The sequence below is a fragment of the Phocoena phocoena genome, chromosome 13, assembly GCF_963924675.1.
Source record: "Phocoena phocoena chromosome 13, mPhoPho1.1, whole genome shotgun sequence".
Classification (NCBI taxonomy): Eukaryota; Metazoa; Chordata; class Mammalia; order Artiodactyla; family Phocoenidae; genus Phocoena; species Phocoena phocoena.
Genome location: NC_089231.1, coordinates 62,103,795 through 62,125,663, shown reverse-complemented (window position 1 = coordinate 62,125,663; position 21,869 = coordinate 62,103,795). Strand labels below are relative to the sequence as shown.

Genomic DNA, 21,869 nt, shown 5'->3' with positions numbered 1-21,869 from the left:
GAAAGTGTTTAGTCAACAGGAGTGGACATGACAGGGACACCACACGCTCCCCGGTTCCTTTCTGGGTGTCTCCATGACTCCTCTGGGGCAGGAACTAATCCTGGTGAAGATTAGTTTTCTTTCTTTCTTCCTTTCTCTCTTTCTATGAAGTAAATACTTTATATATATAGTTGATGTATAATTTTATACGTTACAGGTGTAAAATACAGTAATTGACAATTTTTAAAGGTTATCCTCCATTTATACTCATTAAAAAATATTGGCTATATTCCCCGTGTTGTACAATATATACTTGTAGCTTATTTTATTTTTAAATTTTATTTATTTATTTGGCTGCATTGGGTCTTCATTGCTGCGCGCGGACTTTCTCTAGTTGCAGCGAGCAGGGGCTACTACTCTTCATTGCGTTGCGCAGGTGTCTCATTGTGGTGGCTTCTTGTTGCGGAGCACAGGCTCTAGGTGTGCAGGCTTCAGTAGTTGTGGCATGCGGGCTCAGTAGTTGTGGCACACGGGCTTCGTTGCTCCATGGCATGTGGGATCTTCCTGGACCAGGGCTTGAACCCAAGGCCCCTGCATTGGCAGGCGGATTCTTAACCCCTGCGCCACCAGGAAAGCCCTTATTTTATACATAGTAGTTTGTACCTCTTAATCCCCTACCCCTCTATTACCCCTCCCCCACTGCCTCTAACCACTGGTAATCACTAGTTTGTTCTCTATATCTGTGAGTTTGCTTCTTTTTTGTTATATTCACTAGTTTGTCATATTTTTTAGATCCCACATATAATTGAGATTATACAGTATTTGCCTTTCTCTGACTTATTTCACTCAGCACAGTACCCTCCAAATCCATCCATGTTGCTGCAAATGGCATAATTTTATTCTTTTCCATGGCTGAGTAATATCCCATTGTATGTATATGTGTGTTTGTGTGCGTGTGTGTGTATGTGTGTGTGTGTGTGTGTGTGTGTGTGTGTGTGTGTGTATATATATATATATATATACACACACACACACACACACACACCACATCTTCTTTAGCCACTCATCTATTGGTGGACAGTTAGGTTGCTTCCATATCTTGGCTACTGTAAATAATACTGCTGTGAACATTGGGGTCCATGTATCTCTCTGAATTAGTGTTTTTGTTTTTTTTCAGATATATACCCAGGAGTGGAATTTCTGGGTTATATGGTAGTTTTATTTTTAGTTTATTGAGAAATCACCATACTGTTTTTCACAGTGGCTAGACCAATTTACATTCTTGTCAGTAGTGTATCAGGGTTCCCTTTTCTCCACATCCTCTCCAGTATTTGTTATTTGTGGGGGGTTTTTTTGTTTTTTGATGATAGTGATTCTGACATCAAAATGACAGGTGTGAGGTGATAGCTCATTGTGGTTTTGACTTGCATTTCCCTGATGATTAGCAGTGTTGAGCATCTTTTCATGTGCCTGTTGTCCACCTGCATTTCCTGTTTGGAAAAATGTTCAGTTCTTCTGCCCATTAAAAAATTTTTTTTAATGTTTAATAGTGTGAACTGTTTAGATATGTTGGATATTAACCCCTTATCAGTCATACCATTTGCAAATATTTTCTCCCCTTTAGTAGGTTGTCTTTTCATTTTGTCAGTGGTTTCCTTTGATGTGCAAACGGAAGTTTAAGTAGGTCCCATTTGTTTATTTTTGCTTTTATTTCCTGTTTTAAGAGATGGATCCAAAAAAATATTGCTATGATTTATGTCAAAGACTGTTCTGCCTATGTTTTCCTCTGCATTTAGGTCTTTAATCCAGATTGAGTTTATTTTTTTAATGGTAGGATTAGTTTTCAAGTAGTCTGAAAGTGGATGCAGCTGCCTGAGGTGGGTGTGCAGGGCCAGAGGACCAACCACAGCTTCTGGGAGCAAATCCCAAGAGGCCCTGAGCCACACCCCGTCCCTGCAATGGCCCTGCCTGCCCAGGACAGGCTCTTGGCTGTTCTCAATGCGGGGATTTCAGATCAGTAAGTAGTGGGGTGCAAGGCATGGATGGACATGTCTCAGACTTACGTGAAATTAGGCTGTAAAAATGATTCTGGGGAAGGTTGGCTGAAATATGTGCATTGGGGATGGTTTCTGCTGTTTGTTTCTAGCTCCCACCTCATAACTACTGGAAAGTCCTGGTATGACTCCGTTTTTCTTTTCCTATGAGATACTCTTAGCTTTTATTTCCTTTTTGACCTTCCATAACAGAAGGGGATTATGCTAGTTCTTGCTGGCTTTTCTAGAGACTTGTGTGACCTCCAGCATGTCTGGAGTGAGTCTTTGCTTACGTTGCCTGACTTGTTCTTGGTGGTGAGTATCAAGAATGTGGAGGTTGCTGCTCAGACTGGCTTTGTTTGGACTGTGCGGTTTACAAGGCTTTCTTCTTCTCTTGTTCCTTGGTCAGATCCTTCATAGTGAGGTGTGTTCAAAACTAATGCTTTCAGCAGTAGGTTTTAGGTAAAGCCAGTTTTTAGTGAATGGCTAATGCTTAAAGTCACCTTAACTAAGTAGGTCAGAGAGAATTTTCACTATTTGTTTCACATAGTCATAGATTAATATATTAACCTAACTTTCTTATATATTTAAAAATATTTATCAGTTTTCTATACATATTATGGAAATAAGTTGTCTTCTAGTTAATGTATATCCCCTGTCACATAGTAAATAGTAAATTTTTCATGAATAAATATTATACTTTATTTTGGTATAGTGTAAAACAAATTAAGAAGGTCTCTTCTCACTGGTAATAGGAATTTAAACTTTATTTGGCACAATGCAGACATTTTTCTAGATTCATATGACATTTCATGAAATATTTGTTTTCATTCATTCAACAAATATTTATTCATTACTTAGTAAGTGATGGATTTGGTACTAGGTAACAACGATGAACAAGATACACCACATCTACCCTTGTGGGGTTCCAAGTTTATTACTTTTATAAGTGTGTTAAATACTCCACTAATGATAATATTAATCACCATTTCTTGTGTGCTAGGTAATGTGGTAAGCATTTTAAATGTGTTCTCAGATCTGTCCTTGTAGTGACCTATGGAAATTATGAAACTAAGATAAGAAACTTGGTCAGTGTCACATCATTCTAATGAGGGACAAAGCCAGGGCACAACCCGGACATGTCTAATTTTAGATCCCTTCTAGCTTGTCTCCAACTTGCCTTGAACCTTTGACATTAAAATTTTGTGCCTCATGTTAAATATTTATGAGTGAACATTATTAATTAGCATGAGATCTCTCTCTCTCTCTCTCTTGTCTGCCTGTGCCTTTCTTAGGAAGAAACTCTGCCCAGGTCAGCCAGCAGCAGTGCACCTTCCTCATTCCTTGAAGCTCCCTTTCTGGAGGCTGTGTCCACAAGGAAGAGTGAGTATTTGTAGTACAAAGAACTAGTGTCAGATGCCTTAAAAAACATACTTGACCTAAAAAAGGGAATCCCAAAGTGCCTTGTTGTCATTTGGGGTAACTAGTTAATTAAAGAACTAACCCTGGAATTTCACTAGTTAAGAAGAGAAATATTGTTATTTTCCTAGAATGACATCATAACATAGGGCAAAATGGACAGTTGGGTCTCACATTCTCACCTTATAACAAATCAGTCACCTTTGGGCTTACGGATAATAGTTGTAGGGAACAGGTCAACTGTATGTATTTTTTAGATTAATTACCTCCTTATCTAAATTTAAACCAGAAGCTCTGAATAATCACACTTGTTATCATCCCCCCTACACACACACACACACACACACACACACACACACACACACACACACACACACACACCCTTACCCACATACATTTGTAGATAGTAAAAACACCTTTATAACTCTTCAGGCAATACAGAATCTAAAGTTAAGTGATTTTTTAAAATACTATTGGTAATCTTTTCATTTATAAGATCAATATAAAGGATTAAAACTTATATATTAAAGGGGAGGATTCTGGGAAGATGGCAGAGTAGGAGGCACCAGAATTTGTCTTTCCACCTAGACAATAATTGCAGTGGTAGAATCTGTCTGATGTAATTATTTTTGGAACTCTGGAGTCTGTTGAATGCCTAAAACTTCCAGGGTTAACTTCAGTAGATTTCAGCTCATAGCACAGTGGCAACTACTCATCCCCCACCCCCAGCCCCATGACAGGCAGCTATGTGCTGTTCTTAGAGCAGCTTGCAGGAGCCAGGGTGGACAAGAAGGACCCTGTCCTCCAAATATTGGGGATCTGTCCTCTGATTGCTGATTACTGCTTCTGATTTCAAAAGTGCAAAGAGGCAGGCAGCCATTGTTGCCCTGTTGCTAGCTTCATCCCCTCCCCTCTAGCTGAAGTCATCTCCAGGGGATTTAAAGGGCTGGTGCCTTTCCCCTACCCCTTCATTTTTCATGTTTCCCCTTTTGAGAGTGAAAAGCCTAGAACATGCAAAAACAACGGCATATGCATATGGGAGGATTAGAAAGTGACTATGATTGCCCAGGGAATGGCTCATAAAAGACCTGATGAAATGTTAAGTTTAGAGATCTTCAGAGATCAGCCTTCAACAGTAAGAAAAACAATAAACAATAACAAAACCCTGGGGAAGGGGAAAATCTGACCTCCAGAGTTACCACATTGATAAATTCAAATGTTCAGTGTTCAACAAAAAATCACAAGGCATATAAAGAAACAGGAAAATATGGCTCATTCAGAAGAACAAAATAACCGAAACAGGTCCCAGAAAAAGACCTGATGACAGATATACTAGACAAAGACATTAAAACAACAATTTTAAAGATGCTCAAAGAAATAAAGGATGATGTGAAGAAAGTTGAAAAAAACAATGTGTGAACAAAATGGAAATATCAATAGAGAGAAAACCTAGAAAGAAACAAAAAAGAAATTCTGGGGCTGAAAAGTACAATAACTGATATGAAAAATTCACTAGAGGCATTCAAAGACAGATTTGAGTAGGCAAAAGAAAGAATTAGCAAGTAGAAATTATCAAGACTGAAGATCAGAAAGAAAAAAGACTGAGAAAAGCAGAGACTAAGGGACCTGTGGAACACCATCAAATGGACCAACATACGTGTTGTGGGAGTCCCAGGAGCAAAAGAGAAAGAAAGGGGCAGAATATTTGCAGAAATAATGGCTAAAACTTCCTAAGTTTGATGAAATACATGAATATAAATATCCAAGAAGCTCAACTGAGGTGAAGTCAAGAGACGCACACCAAGACACATTACAGGTATCCCCTGCTTTTCAAAAGTTCACCTTATGTCCCTTCACTTTTACAAAAGACCTACATTGATACCTGTCTTCACTAACTGAAAGAAATCAGCAGAGGATTTTTGCTTTTACAAAAAAAAAAGCTGAAAAGCAAAACTAGTGTTCAGGGCTTTCCTGGTGGCACAGTGGTTAAGAATCCACCTGCCAATGCAGGGGACCCAGCTTCAAGCCCTGGTCCAGGAAGATCCCACATGCTGCAGAGCAAATAAGCCCATGAGCCACAACTGCTGAGCCTGTGCTCTAGAGCCCGCGGGCCACAACTACTGAAGCTCATGTGCCTAGAGCCCATGCTCCGCAACATGAGAAGCCACTGCAGTGAGAAGCCTGCACACCATAACCAAGAGTAGCCCCTGCTCACCGCAACTAGAGAAAGCCTGCGTGCAGCAACGAAGACCCAATGCAGCCAAAAATTAAAATAAATAAATAAATTTAAATCTCCAGCCCAGTTTTCTAAAAAAAAAAAAAACAAAACTGTTCAGCCTTTGCATCAGGCCACCATAACTTTGAACTGTGGCTGTGAGCATCTGTGCTTTACCTTGATTTATTTTGTGCATTCGTTAGCAAGATGTGTCCTAAGGTATTTGCTTCTTTGCTTTATACCATTTCAGTTTATGAAAGGATTCATAGGAATACTCTTTCAGATAGTGGGGGGAAACCCATATATTCAAAATTTCAAAAGGCAATCTCGAAAGCAGCAAGAGAGAAGAGTGTCATCACACACAAGGGATCTCAGTAAGATTTTCAGCAGACTTCTCATCAGAAACTTTGGAGGCCAGTAGACCCTGGGCCACTATATTCTAAGTGCTAAAAGAAAAAAGTCCTTAACTGAGAATCCTATATCTGGCAAAACTGTCCTTCAAGAGTGAGGGAGAAATCAAGACATTCTCATATAAACAAAAGCTGAGGGAACTCAAGACCATTAGACCTTCCTTTCAAGAAATGCTCAACAGAGTCCTGTAGGGTGAAATGATAGGACACTAGATAGTAACTCAAAGCCAAATGGAGAAATAAAGATCTCAATAAAGATAAATAGGCAATTATGAAAGCTAATGTTATAACAATGGTTTGTAATTGTACTTTTTGTTTTCTGCATGACTTAACAAACTAATACATTTAAAGAAAAAAAGAACTATTAGTACAGAAGCTAGTTTTACTGTAATTTTGGTTTGTAATTCCAAATCTTGTTTTCTATATAATTTGAGAGACTTAAGCATTTAAAAGAATTATTAGTCTGTTTTGAGGCAGACAATATATAAAGATGTAATTCTGTGACACCATGAACTAAAAGGGATGGGGACAGAGCTGTATAGGAGCAGAGGTTTTCTGTGTTACTGAAGGTAAGCAGGTATTAATCCAAATTATAGTGTTATAAAATTAGGATCTTAAATATAATCCCTATGGTAACCACAAAGAAAATAGCTATAGGATATAAACAAAAAGTAAATGAGAAAGGAATTTAAAGATTTCACTATAAAAAATCAACTAGGGCTTCCCTGGTGGCGCAGTGGTTGAGAGTCCGCCTGCCGATGCAGGGGACACAGGTTCGTGCCCCGGTCCGGGAGGATCCCACATGCCGCGGAGCGGCTGGGCCCATGAGCCATGGCCACTGAGCCTGCGCGCCCGGAGCCTGTGCTCTGCAGCGGGAGAGGCCACAACAGTGAGAGGCCCGGGTACCGCAAAAAAAAAAAAAAAAAAAAAAAAATCAACTAAACACAAAACAGGACAGGAATGCAGAAAATGAGGAACGAAATGCTATAAGGCATATAGAAAACAAATAGCACAATGACAGAAATAAGTCCCTTCTTACCAGTAATTACTTTCAATGTAAATGGATTAAACTCTCTAATCAAAAGACAGATATTTGCAGAATGGATAAATACATGATCCAACTACATGCTGTATACAAGAGACTCCTTGAGGTGCAAAGACATAAACAGATGGAAAGTGAAAGGATAGAAAAAGATATTCCATGCAGAGAGTAACCAAAAGTGAGCTGGGGTGGCTACCAATTGATTAGAAATCAATAACAGAAGTAAAGCTCTGACAGCAGAAATGATTTCTGTTGTCCTCCTTATGTTTCCAAAATGTGAATCAGACCCTGAGACATTCTCCTTTTAAACCCTGTCCCCAAATACTCCTAGGCAGAGGAGCAGTGGCATATATAGTATTAACATTGAAGCTGGAATTTATTTTTTGAAATTTAAATAAAGCTTGATTTAAACCTAAGGATAAAATGTCTTGATACACATCAAGAAGAAAGAGTTTTCATATTTTATTTTCAAAAAGAATGTAAAAGGAGGGTACACTTGAGAATTTTGGTATGATTTGACATACAGAATACATAATTTTTACATGCTTTTAAAATAAAGCCCAAGATCTACTTCTTGAATTTTTTGCTCTTAAAATTTTTTATTGAATACAAGTCTTTTGTCCAATTAAAAAAAATTTAAATAAAGCCTGAGACTCTTTAACTGCAAAATTCTGTGGAAAATACCATGATGGCATTTGTATTACAAATCTGAGAAACTATTTATATTGTGTTTTATGCATGAATTTGAATGAATGTTAAAAACTGTTTTTTCCTTTTCCTTGCTATTTATGTAGCAAGTTTATCTTGCAAAGATTCTTCTATAACAATCCTTCCAGTATCCCCCTACGGACCTCCAATCTTAATATACCTCTCCAACAAAATAAACACTTCATCTTTGAATGCAGTGTTTGTCACAAATGACAAAGGGTTTTCTGTTAGAAATTCAAAACTTAAGTTTGTTTTATAAGAGAGTTGATTTCAGTGTGGTTCATTCCATTTCTTTAGACCCTCCGAAGTTCTTGCCCATATCCTCCACACCCCAGCCAGAACGACGGCAGCCACCCCAGAGACGACATTCCATTGAAAAGGAAACACCCACTAACGTGAGACAGTTCCTGCCAGCGTCCAGGCAGAGCTCCCGGTCTCTCGTAAGTAACCGACAGACTCTGCAGAGTAACTTGCAAGCAGTTAGAGGGTCTGGAATCATTAGCTTCCTTGAGAAACTTCCACAAGCTAGACTGAACTTTAAATAACCTTATTGGTTTTTAGTAGCTAAAGAAAACCAAACCTAAGAGTAACCCAAATGAAGTCTGACCATTCTTTGTTCATTTAAAGTACTTTTTTTTTCCCAGAAGACTTATTAATGGTTGAAAGTATGGATATTTATTAAAGAAATACTTTCTTCCTTTCAAAGGGCATTAATCCACTTAAAAATTGTTGAAACTAAACAGAAAACTTAGTGAAGTCTGACTACAATAGACTCTTTTATTGAGGCAGAAGTCCAAGGGGAGAATTTTGATCCATGAAAAACCATTGTTCATTGTTTTCAAGCATGTTTTGTGATATTGCAGCCAAAGCAGCTATTTGGACGGGTTGACAGTTTTTGCTGTTTTCCGGAGACTTCCAGGCTCATGTAGGGGCTACTCATTTCTCAGACAGGGGATGTAGCACATGAGGCCCTTCCAGGAAGAGCTAACAGGTCTGCCAGCCAGAGAAAGCCTGAGAAGACTCTTTCTGTCCTACTTGACTTCTAAAATACTTGCAGGCAAGATGCAGGGCTTCAGTCAATAATTCTACCAGCAGCCAACCTGATACCTAATTATTCTTCAGATTCTCATGAATAAAACACTGGACTACACTCAGTCCATACTTTTAGGCTGCGATGAATCATCAGGGCTTCAATGAAGCAATGATAGAGGTCCCTCTGTCCAGGTGAAGGGAGATAGTATGGATCTTGTGAAGAAACGAAGTTTGAACCATGCTGATAGTGTTGAAATTTGATCAGTCTTCTCTATTCCCAAATAATGTGATTAAAGAACTAATGATTTCATGGCAACTCCTGTTAGGATTACCTCTAACTCCTAAATAATCACCACACACTGATATATGGTGAAGTACAGCCTCATCAGTGGTTTACCAACTGAAAAACAGAACTCTGACCCAACAGGTTCAAAGTTTAAAATCCAAAGACTTTTGTCAATAAGTTATTTAGCAAAATACACAGTTATTGTCACAACTGGAAAATATTGTCACAACTGAAAAAGAGAGAACTCCTTTTTTTTTTTTTTTTCCACAAGTCCAACGATTAGGAGATTCTTTTCTTCACAGCTTTTCCTAGAAGTCAGTTTAGTATTCAGCTGTGTACCTGGCCTTGTGATCATATGACATCATTGTTGAGGTTAGGCTTAAATTTTAAAATTATCAGTGTAAAGAAACTGTCAGATTGGGCTTCCCTGGTGGTGCAGTGGTTGAGAGTCCGTCTGCCGATGCAGGGGACACGGTTCGTGCCCCGGTCCGGGAAGATCCCACATGCCGCGGAGCAGCTGGGCCTGTGAGCCATGGCCGCTGAGCCTGCGTGTCGGGAGCCTGTGCTCCGCAACGGGAGAGGCCACATCAGTGAGAGGCCCACGTAACGCAGAAAGATAAAAAAATAAATAAAATTAAATAAAATAAAAAAGAAACTGTCAGATCAACTACAAGGATTTTGTGGCTAGTGATGGAAGCTTTACCAAGATAGGCCCATGAGGTATATTTCCTGGTGAAGGGGAACTCAGTGTGTGTGTAGTCTGGCTGTCAGTTTTTTATGGAGGAGAGGAAGATACAACCCACATGGCATGGCGGAGAAGGGGCTCAGTGAGCAGGCAGGGGAGACCTGTGGTTGGCACAGAACTCTGTCCCCGAAGTGCCTCTAGACACCAGCTGAGACAAAAGAACCTCCAGGTCAAAGTCCTGACTTTTCTTGCCAGTAGCTTATCTTGGGAAATCCATAAAATCACACTCCTTTAATGGTAGTGCCGTCTAGCTTGGTAAGTATTGTTTTTAAAAGTATGATAATTTAAAATTTTAGCTATGTTTTAGAAAACGTGGAATCGTTTTGTATTTATAAGCTCTCAACTAAAAATGGCAGAAATGTCTTTGTTGTTACTGATTTTCATTTTTATTGTATCTTCCTCCCTTTCCTTAGGATGTTGAAAGTGTAATTCTTTTCATCATTTGGTCAGATGATTGTGGATGACGCCTCTAAATGAAGGCGACTTGTTTTTAAGTACCGACCGGGGGAGGGGTGGCTGCGTGGTGTATGTTTCTGCATTCGCCTCTGGCCTGCATCCCACCGAGCCCCGTGCAGGAGACTCAGTGTTCACAGGACAGCCGAGTTCCAGAAAGCTTAAGTGTTGCCGTGTGAACTCTGAGGTTCTCTAGGCATGGTTGGGCTCCTGACTGATACATGTGGATGCAGACGATGGCATGGACTTGCATGTGGAATCTACCATTAACATCCTCCGTGGTGTTTTGTTTATTTTTGTTTCATGCTCTGTAATCGCTATTTGTAGGTCACTCATATTCAGCATTATTTTCTCCTTTTCTTTTTCCCCTGCCGTTTTCTTTTCCTTTATCTATTGTTCAGGTTCCTAGGATAACCAGAGTATGGCCAACGACACCTTTCCGACCGCTTTTTTCTACCCTTCAAACAGCTTCTCTGCTCGGCTCTCACCCTTTGGAGGCAGCCTTGTTGGGGGTAGCAGGGGCTATGTATTATCTGTGTGAGAGAGCTTTTACCAGCAGGTGGAAATCCGCAAAGGTTGGCCTCTTTCTGCTGGTTCTGGGAATTATTTTCCTCTCTGCCTCTTTGGCAGTGATCCCTCAGCTACCGCACTCTGCAAAAATTAACAGCTTAGATGGACACTTTGCTTCTGTTGATTCCAATCTTTGGTAGACGCGTAGATCACACCATGATCTCAATTGACGGGACGACAGTGAAAGGACAACAAACTCAGAATGCAGCGGCATCAGCACAGAGGAGCTGTGGGCGGTGCTTCTGAGCCCCCTGATTGAACCACGTCCCCCCACCCCCCAATCAGGGCCTTCCCCCAGCCCAGGGCCGCCCCACCCTCAGAAGAGCCGTTGCCCATACACTCAGCTGCCTGGCCAGGGAGGCTCGGGCACTCTTTCTCTTCTCCAGCACCTTTAAAGCTGTGTTGTGATGGTCAGGATGTTATGTGGTTGTTATGAAAAATCACCATGCTTCTCTGTAGAGAGAAATTTGAAGTTTTTTTTAATTGATGTGATTATTTAAAATATTTTAAATAATTCTCATTTTGTATTGTTTTTGAGATTTTCATACAGAATACATTTTTTAAAGGAAGTATAATAGTTTCTGAACTTAAGTGGGATAAAAAGCCTCGCACCATAGTGAGGTTTCCCCTGCCCCCAGTGTGACCCAAGCTGCTGACCTGCTGACCAGGTGTCGGCAGCTGCCCAGCCCGGCTCTCCACCGTCCTCTGTTTACCAGACCTGTCCTGGATAAGTGAACCAGCAGCTGGTTTCTTTTTCTTTATGACCCAGCTTGGTTTAGAAAAGAGACTGAATGTAAATGAGGTACAACAGATTCCTTTCTCTTTATTTGCCGTGAAATACAGGATAAATCTCTCCTTTTTTTCATTTTAGATCTGGCCCTGTGAGCACATGGTCAGATGCGGAGGTGGCATTTAATCCTGTCCCTCCTGCTGCTGTTTCTGAAGATCTGCTGACATTTTATTTTTATTTTCAACCCTCCCCAAACAGTCTGTCTACTAAGTCGACATGTGACTTTAGACAGAGAACACCTTGAAATTTAAAGGTGAACTTGAAAAAAGAAGAGAGTAATTAAACTTAATATTTGCTATTTTTATTTAAATCTGCCTTCCTTTGGTTTATTAAAAACAAAAACCAATGGTTGTTTTGGATAATTGTCAAATATCTGCTACTTATTTATGAAGTTTTTGCTAACCAAGAACACTCTATAAAATATGACCATTTCCACTTCTCTGGCTCAGTAACCAGATTATACACCATGCTCTCTGATTTCTGTGCTCCCTAACTCTGACCCCTTTTGAATGGTAAATATAACCAGAATATTTAACAAAAACTCAGCCATTTTAGTGACATACGTAACAGTGAGTTCTAAAGGCACATCTGCTCCTACAGTATATTGTAATCTCTGTTAAAACTCTTTAAGATTTAGCTTCCCTTTTCTAAATTTGGAAGCCATACTGAAGCACAGAGCAGCCAGAGAATGAGTTGTGCTGCTCTGGTCCCTGGAGTCCATGCCATGAACTGAGGTCAGTGCCTGCTGCAGGTGTGACCTGGCCCATTGTAACAACGGGGACTAGGCTCGGCTCATGGGTAGAACCCTGAGTGCTCTTCACATTTTGGGGCATCAGCATCTCAGCAAGATCTGTTAAGGTTTAATTTGGCTTTGGGGATGTTGAATTAATATTTTTTGTCATTTGAAAAAAATAATGAAAGCTATTCTAGTAACTATTATTTTCTTTCATGTTGCATTAAAGTTTTGTTGTCCTTGGGAAAGCACCAGAATTAAAACATTAGCATTTGACCTGATGGAAGGTATTTTACTAAAGGGTAATCTGCTTGAAATTTTAAAAAAGAACAAGAACACAGAAAAATCCACTATTTCTTATTACATCTGATGGAACACTGGATTTGTGCATGGGTCAAAGCAGTAAGTCGGAAGTGTGCTTGACTGGCCCCTTTATGACTTGAGACTGAGGACTGGGAGCTGCGGGCTGTCTGGGTTGCTGTGTGTGGAGCATCCCCGCCACCCAGGCGTCGCAGCTGTGACGTTGGCACCAGCACCATCTTCCTAATACACGACAGCCAATCTCAGGGAGTGGTCTTCTGCTTGTTTGCTAGATTCATATGTTATTTTACTCCAGCTCAGCAATATTGTCACGTAGGTAACTGTCAGAAAATGTACAAGTCATGCTTGTTGCTGATGAATAAAGATGACCGTAGGGATACTTCTTATGAACTATGTCAGAAGGTGAGAAAAGTCGCTGTTCAGACGTGTGCAGCTGACCCTACTGTCTGTGCACAGTTGTGATGCCCAGCATTCGGAGGCGAGCCCGTTCCCACACTCTGTTCTCAGGGTCAAGCGAAGCTCAGGAAATATTGGACATGCCAACTTTTAAAGCTCTTCCCATTGAAAGAAAATTGGGTAATGGTGGGTTTTTTTGAGTATATCAGATATTCTAGAGCACATGAATTATCCTCCCACCCTCCAGATACTAAGCTCTTCATCTTAAACGTTCAATTGCAGGATTTTTTCCAAAACATTTTTAACAAATTTCATCTTCCCTAAGTTAGCTTGAACAGAGATGATTTTGTATTGATTATTTGTAAGAAGCAGTAGTTCTGCAAACTACTTTTTTTTTTTTAGTAAATGCTAATGTTTTTCAAGTTTGCAACCTAGATTTATTTTTGTTTTTCTCTGATTGAAAGACAGAACTAAATGTTAAAACTCCATAAACTGACTGCACTCATAGTCCTGTGCTGTCTCCTTTGGCTTGTTTGATTCCAGAATGCCTGTGAGCAGCACTATTGTGTGTGTGGGCGTGAGTTACAGTGTGTGTGCACCGAGGACATCGGGGTTGTGTCGCTCCGCCACAATAGCCCTTGTGAAGTCCAGCAGGGTGCGGGCGCACAAAACCGTTCTGTCTTTCTACTGGGCCCACCAATCAAGCGCAGGGCCGGCTGGGGAGCAGATGGTGTGAGGCTCTTTATTCAGTGGGATCAGTTACATCAACATCTTCCTCCACTGTTGTTAGGGAAACCATTAACATAAGACAGCCAACTTCGATATTTATCGTCAGAGTTCTCTGAGTGTCTCCACATCTGTCCAGTGCGGACTGTACTTCCGCAGTTGTTTAAAAGTGATGAGAGATCTGGAGAGTGTGGGGCAGCCTGACGGAAGTGCCTGCTGGCTTCCAGGTCCAGTTCCACTCACACTGTTAGGAGTTTTTAGGCTGTGCTGATGTAACTTACCACTAAATAACGCTTCTCAATATTGATTACTAACCACCTTCTTTTGGCTATTCTGGGTACCACAAATCAGTTTTTAAAACAGTACCAATGTTGTAGATTTGCTGTTTATCTATTAGCAGATATATACAACACAAAAGTAAATAATATCTTTGTGTAATCATAGGAGAAAAGTGACAGAAATTTGGTTTAGAACAATAACATTTTTTTCCCAAGATTTCAATGCATAGATATGTAGCTCCACTTCATGGGATAGAGATACCTGAGGCAAAACATCTAAACAAATGTGAGGAAATTTTATTAATTGGAAATTTCAGTGGCTACAGCGTTTCACATGGTCCCGGAAGTTTTCTGCCATCTCTTGTCTCAGTGTAATTAGAAACTGTGTGGTCCCCAGAGTGAGCCAGCTCTGCTCCAGTGTTTACTGGGAAACCTCTTTTCTTCTCTGAAGCTACTAACCAGGTGACTGATCTGAAGGGGAACTTTGCCTTGCCAGAAGGGTGGTGGGAGCTTCTTATTCATGTGGAATTTTGAATTTCAGGAGGAATTCTGCTACCCAGTGGAATGCCTAGCACTTACTGTGGAGGAGGTGATGCATATTCGTCAGGTCCTGGTGAAGGCAGAGCTGGAAAAATACCAACAGTATAAAGATGTCTACACTGCTCTGAAAAAAGGAAAGGTAGAGCCACTTACAGTTGATGGATCAGCAGGGTTAGAAGATTGGTCGGTCACAGGCATGTCCCCTGAGGACACTGTCTGGTGGCCAGATGGCATAGGACTTTGGGGGGATTCTAGGAGGTAAGAGGCTTACCCCGTGGCAGGCAGTCCCTTTTCTGCCTTGCTCACGAAAGTATTTTTATTTCTCCCTGAGAAATTGAAAACCAGAAGGTTAAAACCACCATAATAAATAATGGTATGCCTTCATAAAACAAGGTCTGCCCTTAGTTACACTTTTAAAGGATTGTAGAGAAAATGTATCTGAGAAACAGAGAAGACTTTTTCAGAACCTTCTTCAGGTTGCTTTCATGGTGGCAAGACCCTTGAGAACTGTGGTCTTTTACTACCATTTAAAGGTAGAATTATAATCAAATACAGAGCAGATTATAAATATCACAGAACCAAACTTAATAAAAGGGTCTCTAAATGCTCTTCTCCCTTTGTCTACTAAACTTTCCACATATAAATGTGTGTCCAAACATGCAAATTAGGAAATTAACTATTGGCAATGCCTTTTTCTCCTTTAAAATTTTTATTTTTTAGCTCTGCTTTTGTTGCCGAACCAGGAGATTTTCCTTCTTCACTTGGTCTTATACCTGTCAGTTCTGTAAGAGGTAAGGCTTTTGTAATTGATGACAGCAGTCAAGGATCCACTGTTTCATCATTTTTCTCTGAGGAACAATATTAGAAATAATCCAGTCTGTTATCGTGTGCTGTGCTTGTAAGTTAGTAACAGTGATTGCTTCAAGAGTGGACAATTATTTGATATTAAGCCTGGAAAGTTTCTCTGCATGTATTTCTTTTCATATCCAAGATAGGTCTAATAATAATATGTCATGTTGAACAGAAAAAAATAGATGTGACTGTCACGTGATCCCAGGATAGACAAGTAAGAAAATCCCAAACAGACGTAAGTTGATCCTTTCATAGGACACAGTGTAAGAGTTAAGTTTTACAGTGTGATTGTCTTTTTGGCAATCCAGTTGTCTCAGTTTGTTACGTTCTGATAGAAGAAGCAGAGAGTCCAGGGGACTTAGTGTAGAAATTCACAGCCACGCAGCCTGCGGCTTCTCTAACTCTGCAGTTGCGTTCGTGGTTATCACGCTGAGTAACACTTCTGATTTTGTGTACAGGCCGGTGTGCTCACAGTGTTGCAAAAAGGTAAGCTGAGCTTAGTGAAATTACAACTTGTGCTAATTTTATTGACTCTGCCTCTTTAACAGTACTGCTCATTCTCAGTTTTATTTGGGATACTAGATGCGGCTGCCCTCCAAGCCATACTCCACCCTTCCTATCTTTTCATTGGGACCTTCTGCCTTGCAGAGAGGGGAAAGTTGTATGAGGCCAGAAAAACCCTCCACTGGCCACCATCGGCCACTTCGGAGCATTGCCAGGTGAGTAAGGGGCCGGGTCTCCAGAGCATCCTTTGTGAAAGGCGAGAGCTCTTTTGAGGACTGTGGTGATATGGTGGGGTTTTGGCTTGCGGGAGTTTGGGTGGGTGGGTGGCTTGGTTTTAATATAGTTTTGACTTGTACACAAATCTCCAAAACTTGCCAAAGGTCACATGACAAGGGATGATGGCTAGCTCCCTGAAAAATACTTAATCTCTCAGTTTAATTTTTTTTCTACTTTGGAAGTAATTACTTTTGTGTGTCCTTTAAAAGTCATCTTTAAAACTGACCTTGTTTTCAATGGAGTTGAAAACTTGAGCATAACAGTCTAATCTTTCTTTCCTTCTTTAATTTTGAAAAAAATCTTTTTAATCCTGTGTTTACAGTAGTCTGTGATAACTTTGGCTTACTTTCCTATTGTAAAGGCAGAAATAAAGCTTTATGCCAAGAGCTGGCAATTTAAAAGAAAAAAGGTGCCCGAATAGCAATCCTTTTGCATTTAATACAGAGTAAGGTTAGTGTTGGTCCTTAAGAAAGACAGGAGGTCAGACCACACGCTGGCAGGGCCCAGGGTGTTGGGGTTTTATGTACCAGCGGCCTCCTATTTGGGAGGGACACTGGTGTTGGTGCCAGATGCTGGACGGTGGCCATTCTGCATGTCAGGGTCTGTGGACAGTGAGGTGAGGGAGCTGAGAGCCCAGCAGTAACCTGTACCCGAGGTTCCTGCCCCTGTGTTCAGTCCCCATCCTGACCTCTGAGTATGGGCTGCTGTCCACGGGCTCAGGGCCGGTGAACTATGGTCTGTTCTTTCCTGCACTAGCTCTGTGTTCCTGTTTGGTTTAATTAAAATAGTGAATGAGTAGATGGTTCCTAGTTATTTCCAAAAACTACCCACAACATTTATGATGATGTTGGTCTAGTTAACTCCAGCTCTCTGGAATCCAAATAGTCAGTCACCCAGATATAGAGAATTGTTGTGGAGTGGGAAACACATTTGATAAATACGAAATGACAAGAAAGCTGGTCCAAAGATAATTTTTCAGGATTTGTTGTAGGATTAAGATAAATTTACTTCAGTTTCTTATAGTCTCACCTACCATCTACAGTTAACTAATGTTCATTAACCATGACACAGGGTCACTGGAGAAAGAACTTGAAGTTTTCTCTGAATCATCAGAGAGATTAGCAACATGTACTTCATTTCGGTTGTTAAAGTTCATGATCTATCTACGTATAGTAGTCAGGTGAATACTCTGAATATCCTATTTTCCAAAAATTCTAGAAGGGATACTAAGAGCTTTTAGTAGTAGTATTTTTTTTTAATATAACGTTATTTATTTATTTTTAGTTTTGGCTGCGTTGGGTCTTCGTTGCTGCGTGTGGGCTTTCTCTAGTTGCAGCGAGTGGGGGCTACTCTTTGTTGCGGTGTGCGGGCTTCTCACTGCAGTGGGTTCTCTTGTTGCGGAGCATGGGCTCTAGGTGCACAGGCTTCAGTAGTTGTGACACATGGTCTCAGTAGTTGTGGCTCACAGGCTCTAGAGTACAGGCTCAGTAGTTGTGGTACACGGGCTTAGTTTCTCCGTGGCATGTGGGATCTTCCCTGACCAGGGCTCGAATCCGTGTCCCCTGCATTGGCAGGTGGATTCTTTACCACTGTGTCACCAGGGAAGTTCCGTATTATTATTTCTTAGTAAAAGGTTTCCTGGTTTCTTTCTTTAAAAAATTTTCTTTTTTTTTTTAATAATTTGACAAGTCTTTTTTAAATTTTTGGCTGCGTTGGATCTTCATTGCTGTGTGTGGGCTTTCTCTAGTTGTGGTGAGCAGGCTTCTCATTGCGGTGGCTTCTCGTTGCGGAGCACAGGCTCTAGGCACGCAGGCTTCAGTAGTTGCAGCACACGGGTCAGTTGTCATGGCACATGGGCTTCAGTAGTTGTGGCGCATGGGCTTAGTTGCTCCGCGGCATGTGGGATCTTCCTATACCAGGAATCGAACCCGTGTCCCCTGCATTGGCAGGTGGATTCTTAACCACTGCGCCACCAGGGAAGTCCCCAAAAATATTTGGAAAGTTGTCACCAATTATAACTTCTTCTTTGGACAACACTGACATGACTAAATCACCCACCCATTCCATCATGTTTTGCCAACAGATTTACTTTTTTTGCACATATTTTCTTAGTATTGCAGTAGAACTATAAGTAACAATAATGGATGTCGTAAATGTTTTGTTTTTTTCCAGATTGTCCTCAAAATCCAAGTCTGTGGACAAATCAGATGAAGAACTCCAATTTCCCAAAGAGTTGATGGAGGACTGGAGCACCATGGAGGTGTGTGTAGACTGCAAAAAGTTCATTTCAGAAATCATCAACTCAAGCCGGCATAGCCTGGTGCTGGCCAACAAAAGAGCCAGATTGAAAAGGAAAACGCAGTCTTTCTACGTGTCCTCAGCAGGCCCTTCGGAGTACTGCCCTTCAGAGAGGACCATCAGTGAGGTCTGAGCCCCGTGCATTTGTGTGCAGAGTCGCATTCGCGAGAGAACACTGAGCGGGGCTGTCTTCTCGCCGCAGTTAACTGGTTCGGGTTTGCATGAGATCAGGGTTTTGCTGCATCACACTGTTCCACAGACTGAACACTGTGTTCATATCAGCCAGTCCCTTGTCTGCACTGAGAGAGGACAGTAGTTTGAAACTTGCTTCTGTGTGTGTGGTGATTTGGAGGCCAGAAACTTTTTCCTTAGTTCAGTTCTTTACTGTCCCTCAAATAATTTTCTGACTGAGGCAGAAAGCTTCTGGTGTGAGAAATCGGTCTAACACAGGCGTCGAAGTCAGCACAGTCTAAGAAGTAAGTCATATTGGCATTTCCACCCGACAGTGTTCCTGCCTGATGCACACAGATCCCTGGAGGCTGGGCCAGGCTGTTACCATCTCACAGCACAGAACCTACAAGGATTTGCTCATGCTCTCAAACTGGTTTTAAATTATTGTTGCTCTGAGATAAAGACTCGGGAGGGACTTTACTCCGCGCTCCAGTACAAAGCATCTGAATAAGCTGTACGCTCAAGTGGGCGCCCATGTTCCCCACGCTGTGTCTGTGCCCGGGCAGTGGGGCGGTGTCTCTTGAGGCAGGTGCAGGGCTTTCCTTGTCTTGAATGTATTATGGTTACTAGTAGTTTTATATTGGAGGTCTAAGATTTAAAGTTTTGTGGCATTTGGGGACAAGGGCAGGCTAGAAGTTTGTCCAGAAGTTGAGTATTTTGGCCAATAGGAGAAGGGCTGTGAGTGCGTCGGCCATGCTGCAGGGAATGAGCTGGAGCGCTCACATTTCCAACCGTGGTTTTCGTAACTTTAGTCTCGCCATCATGACTAAATTAAGCCACAATTTGGTATCTGAGGTCTCAAACTGAAATTTATTTTTATAAATGAATTTTAAAAGCAAAAACATGGTCTAGTTCATTTAAAATTAACCTGCTGATAGGCTTTGTGGATGCTTTTTGCACACGTTCTCCTTGTAAGTGACTTGAGTAGGACGGGTTTTGATGAAGCCAGGTTGAGGCGGCACCATACACTGTCATTTCTCGACTTGTGTGGCCCATTCCGTGGCCATCTTTATGGTTTTGGTTCGCTTGGCAGACCAGCCAGCCAAGTTGCCAGTCATGTTTGGAAGTTCGGTTAATGCACATGCACAGCAGTTTCCTGAACACTCTCTAGAACACACCTGTAGTCAGCACCGTGACAGCACCGCTCACCAAAAGGCAGGGTAGTCACACTTCACACCACCTCACAATACAGGAACATTTCTATAGCGAATTAACAGTAATACCTCAGAACTGCCCTGGTAGTGGTTTTACGTGACTGAAATTTATAAATTAGTAAATGGCTTAAAATTACTTACACTTACAAAATAAACTTTACCAATTGACTGAAGTAATGCATGTTAACAGTTTGTCTGTATTTGCATGTAAAAGTGGGCCACCAGAGAACCCTTACTGATTATGGAAACGTTTAAAGTTTTAAAGACTCTCACATAAGAGCTTTAAACATTATATTGTGTGAATCTCATTTATAAAATTTTGGCGTGGGCTTCCCTGGTGGTGCAGTGGTTGAGTCCGCCTGCCGATGCAGGGGACACGGGTTCATGCCCTGGTCTGGGAAGATCCCACATGCCACGGAGCGGCTGGGCCCGTGACCATGGCCGCTGAGCCTGCGCGTCCGGAGCCTGTGCTCCGCAGCGGGAGAGGCCATGGGCAGTGAGAGGCCCGCGTACCGCAAAAAAAAAAAAATTTTTTTTTGGTGTGAGCAGCTTCTAAACAACCACCAGGAAGGGTGCAAGGGAGATGGGGTGGTGTTTGTATCCATGCACAGACCAGACCTAGGAGAGTGTGCTTTTTAAAATAACGACTTGGGCTTCCCTGGTGGCACAGTGGTTGAGAGTCCGCCTGCCGATGTAGGGGACACGGGTTCGTGCCCCGGTCCGGGAAGATCCCACATGCCGCGGAGCGGCTGGGCCCGTGAGCCATGGCCGCGGAGCCTGCGCGTCTGGAGCCTGTGCTCCGCAACGGGAGAGGCCACAACAGTGAGAGGCCCGTGTACCACAAAAAAAAAATAAAAATAACTAGTTTTTTACAGGTGTTATTAAAACACAAGAAACTGAAGCCCCTAAATGAGAATCCTGTCCACATTCACAAGGCACATAAAAGCTAGCACATCTAGTCTTTGACTTCACTTCTCCAGGTTTGTGACACTGTGCAGGTTGTCTGGGCATTTGTGGGCGTCTCTTAGCAGAGCGTCCACAGCACTGTCCAAAGCACTAACAGGCTTTGCCAAGTGTATTGAAGAGGTCAAGTGGGTGGTAGGTCTCCGTGGGACAGATTGCAGAAAGTACAGTAGAAAAGGGCACATGGCACAGCTAATATTGTAGAAATCAAATCAGCATCACTATCTGGTGCCAAAACAAATTCTTGCACTTACCCCCTCCCTGATCCATGACATGTATCCCCAGCACCTCACCCAAATCGGGTAACTTCCAGAGGGTCATTCACTGCCAGCCTGTGGGGCGTGGTTTCAGTCCTCAGCCTCGTTTGACCTGAGGCCTAGCTTCCTTCCTCCCTTCCTACTGGGATAACACACCTTCCCAGGCCTCCTCTTTGTCCTGGTTGTTGGCACTTACTTCTGGTCTGACAACAACAGCATCATTGGCTGGCTGGTCTCCTGGAGCCTGATGTATCCCAGCGGGGGGCTTCACTTTCACCCTCTCCCTCCAGGCTCACACCCTCCCTTGCATCCCCTGCCTCATGAGCTCACCCTTCTCACAGCTGAACTTTCTGTCAGTTTAGGATAGATAAGAAAGCTTGTAAATACTGTAATATAGTAATATTTGAAAGGCGTTCATTCAGTGGACAATGAGAATTAACTCTCCCAAGGCAAGTAAAAGTTAAATCAAGTAATTGATTTGTACATCGACTTAACAGTCTTACTAGATTTCAAGTCTTAGGCCTTTCAAATTAAACCAGAAAGTTGTTATGTAGGAGTTTTTTAAATGATCTTACATTTGATGAGATCCCATGAACTCATAAACTCATGTCATGTGATTAGCACCGTGAGCTCATACCATGAATTTTTTAAGGCTTTT

The 21,869-nt window shown here is 41.7% G+C and overlaps 1 protein-coding gene across 1 annotated transcript in view; it reads left to right on the top strand.

The window, feature by feature from the left end:
- Positions 1–18,739, top strand: part of SPIRE1 (spire type actin nucleation factor 1) — a 204,692-nt gene extending 185,953 nt beyond the window's left edge. The window contains exons 12-18 of the mRNA XM_065889479.1: positions 3,308–3,395; positions 8,104–8,246; positions 14,678–14,815; positions 15,397–15,467; positions 15,987–16,014; positions 16,111–16,247; positions 18,481–18,739. Coding sequence (XP_065745551.1) covers positions 3,308–3,395; positions 8,104–8,246; positions 14,678–14,815; positions 15,397–15,467; positions 15,987–16,014; positions 16,111–16,247; positions 18,481–18,739 — 864 coding nt within the window. The remainder of the gene's footprint in view (positions 1–3,307; positions 3,396–8,103; positions 8,247–14,677; positions 14,816–15,396; positions 15,468–15,986; positions 16,015–16,110; positions 16,248–18,480) is intronic.
- The last annotated feature ends 3,130 nt before the right edge of the window (positions 18,740–21,869 follow it).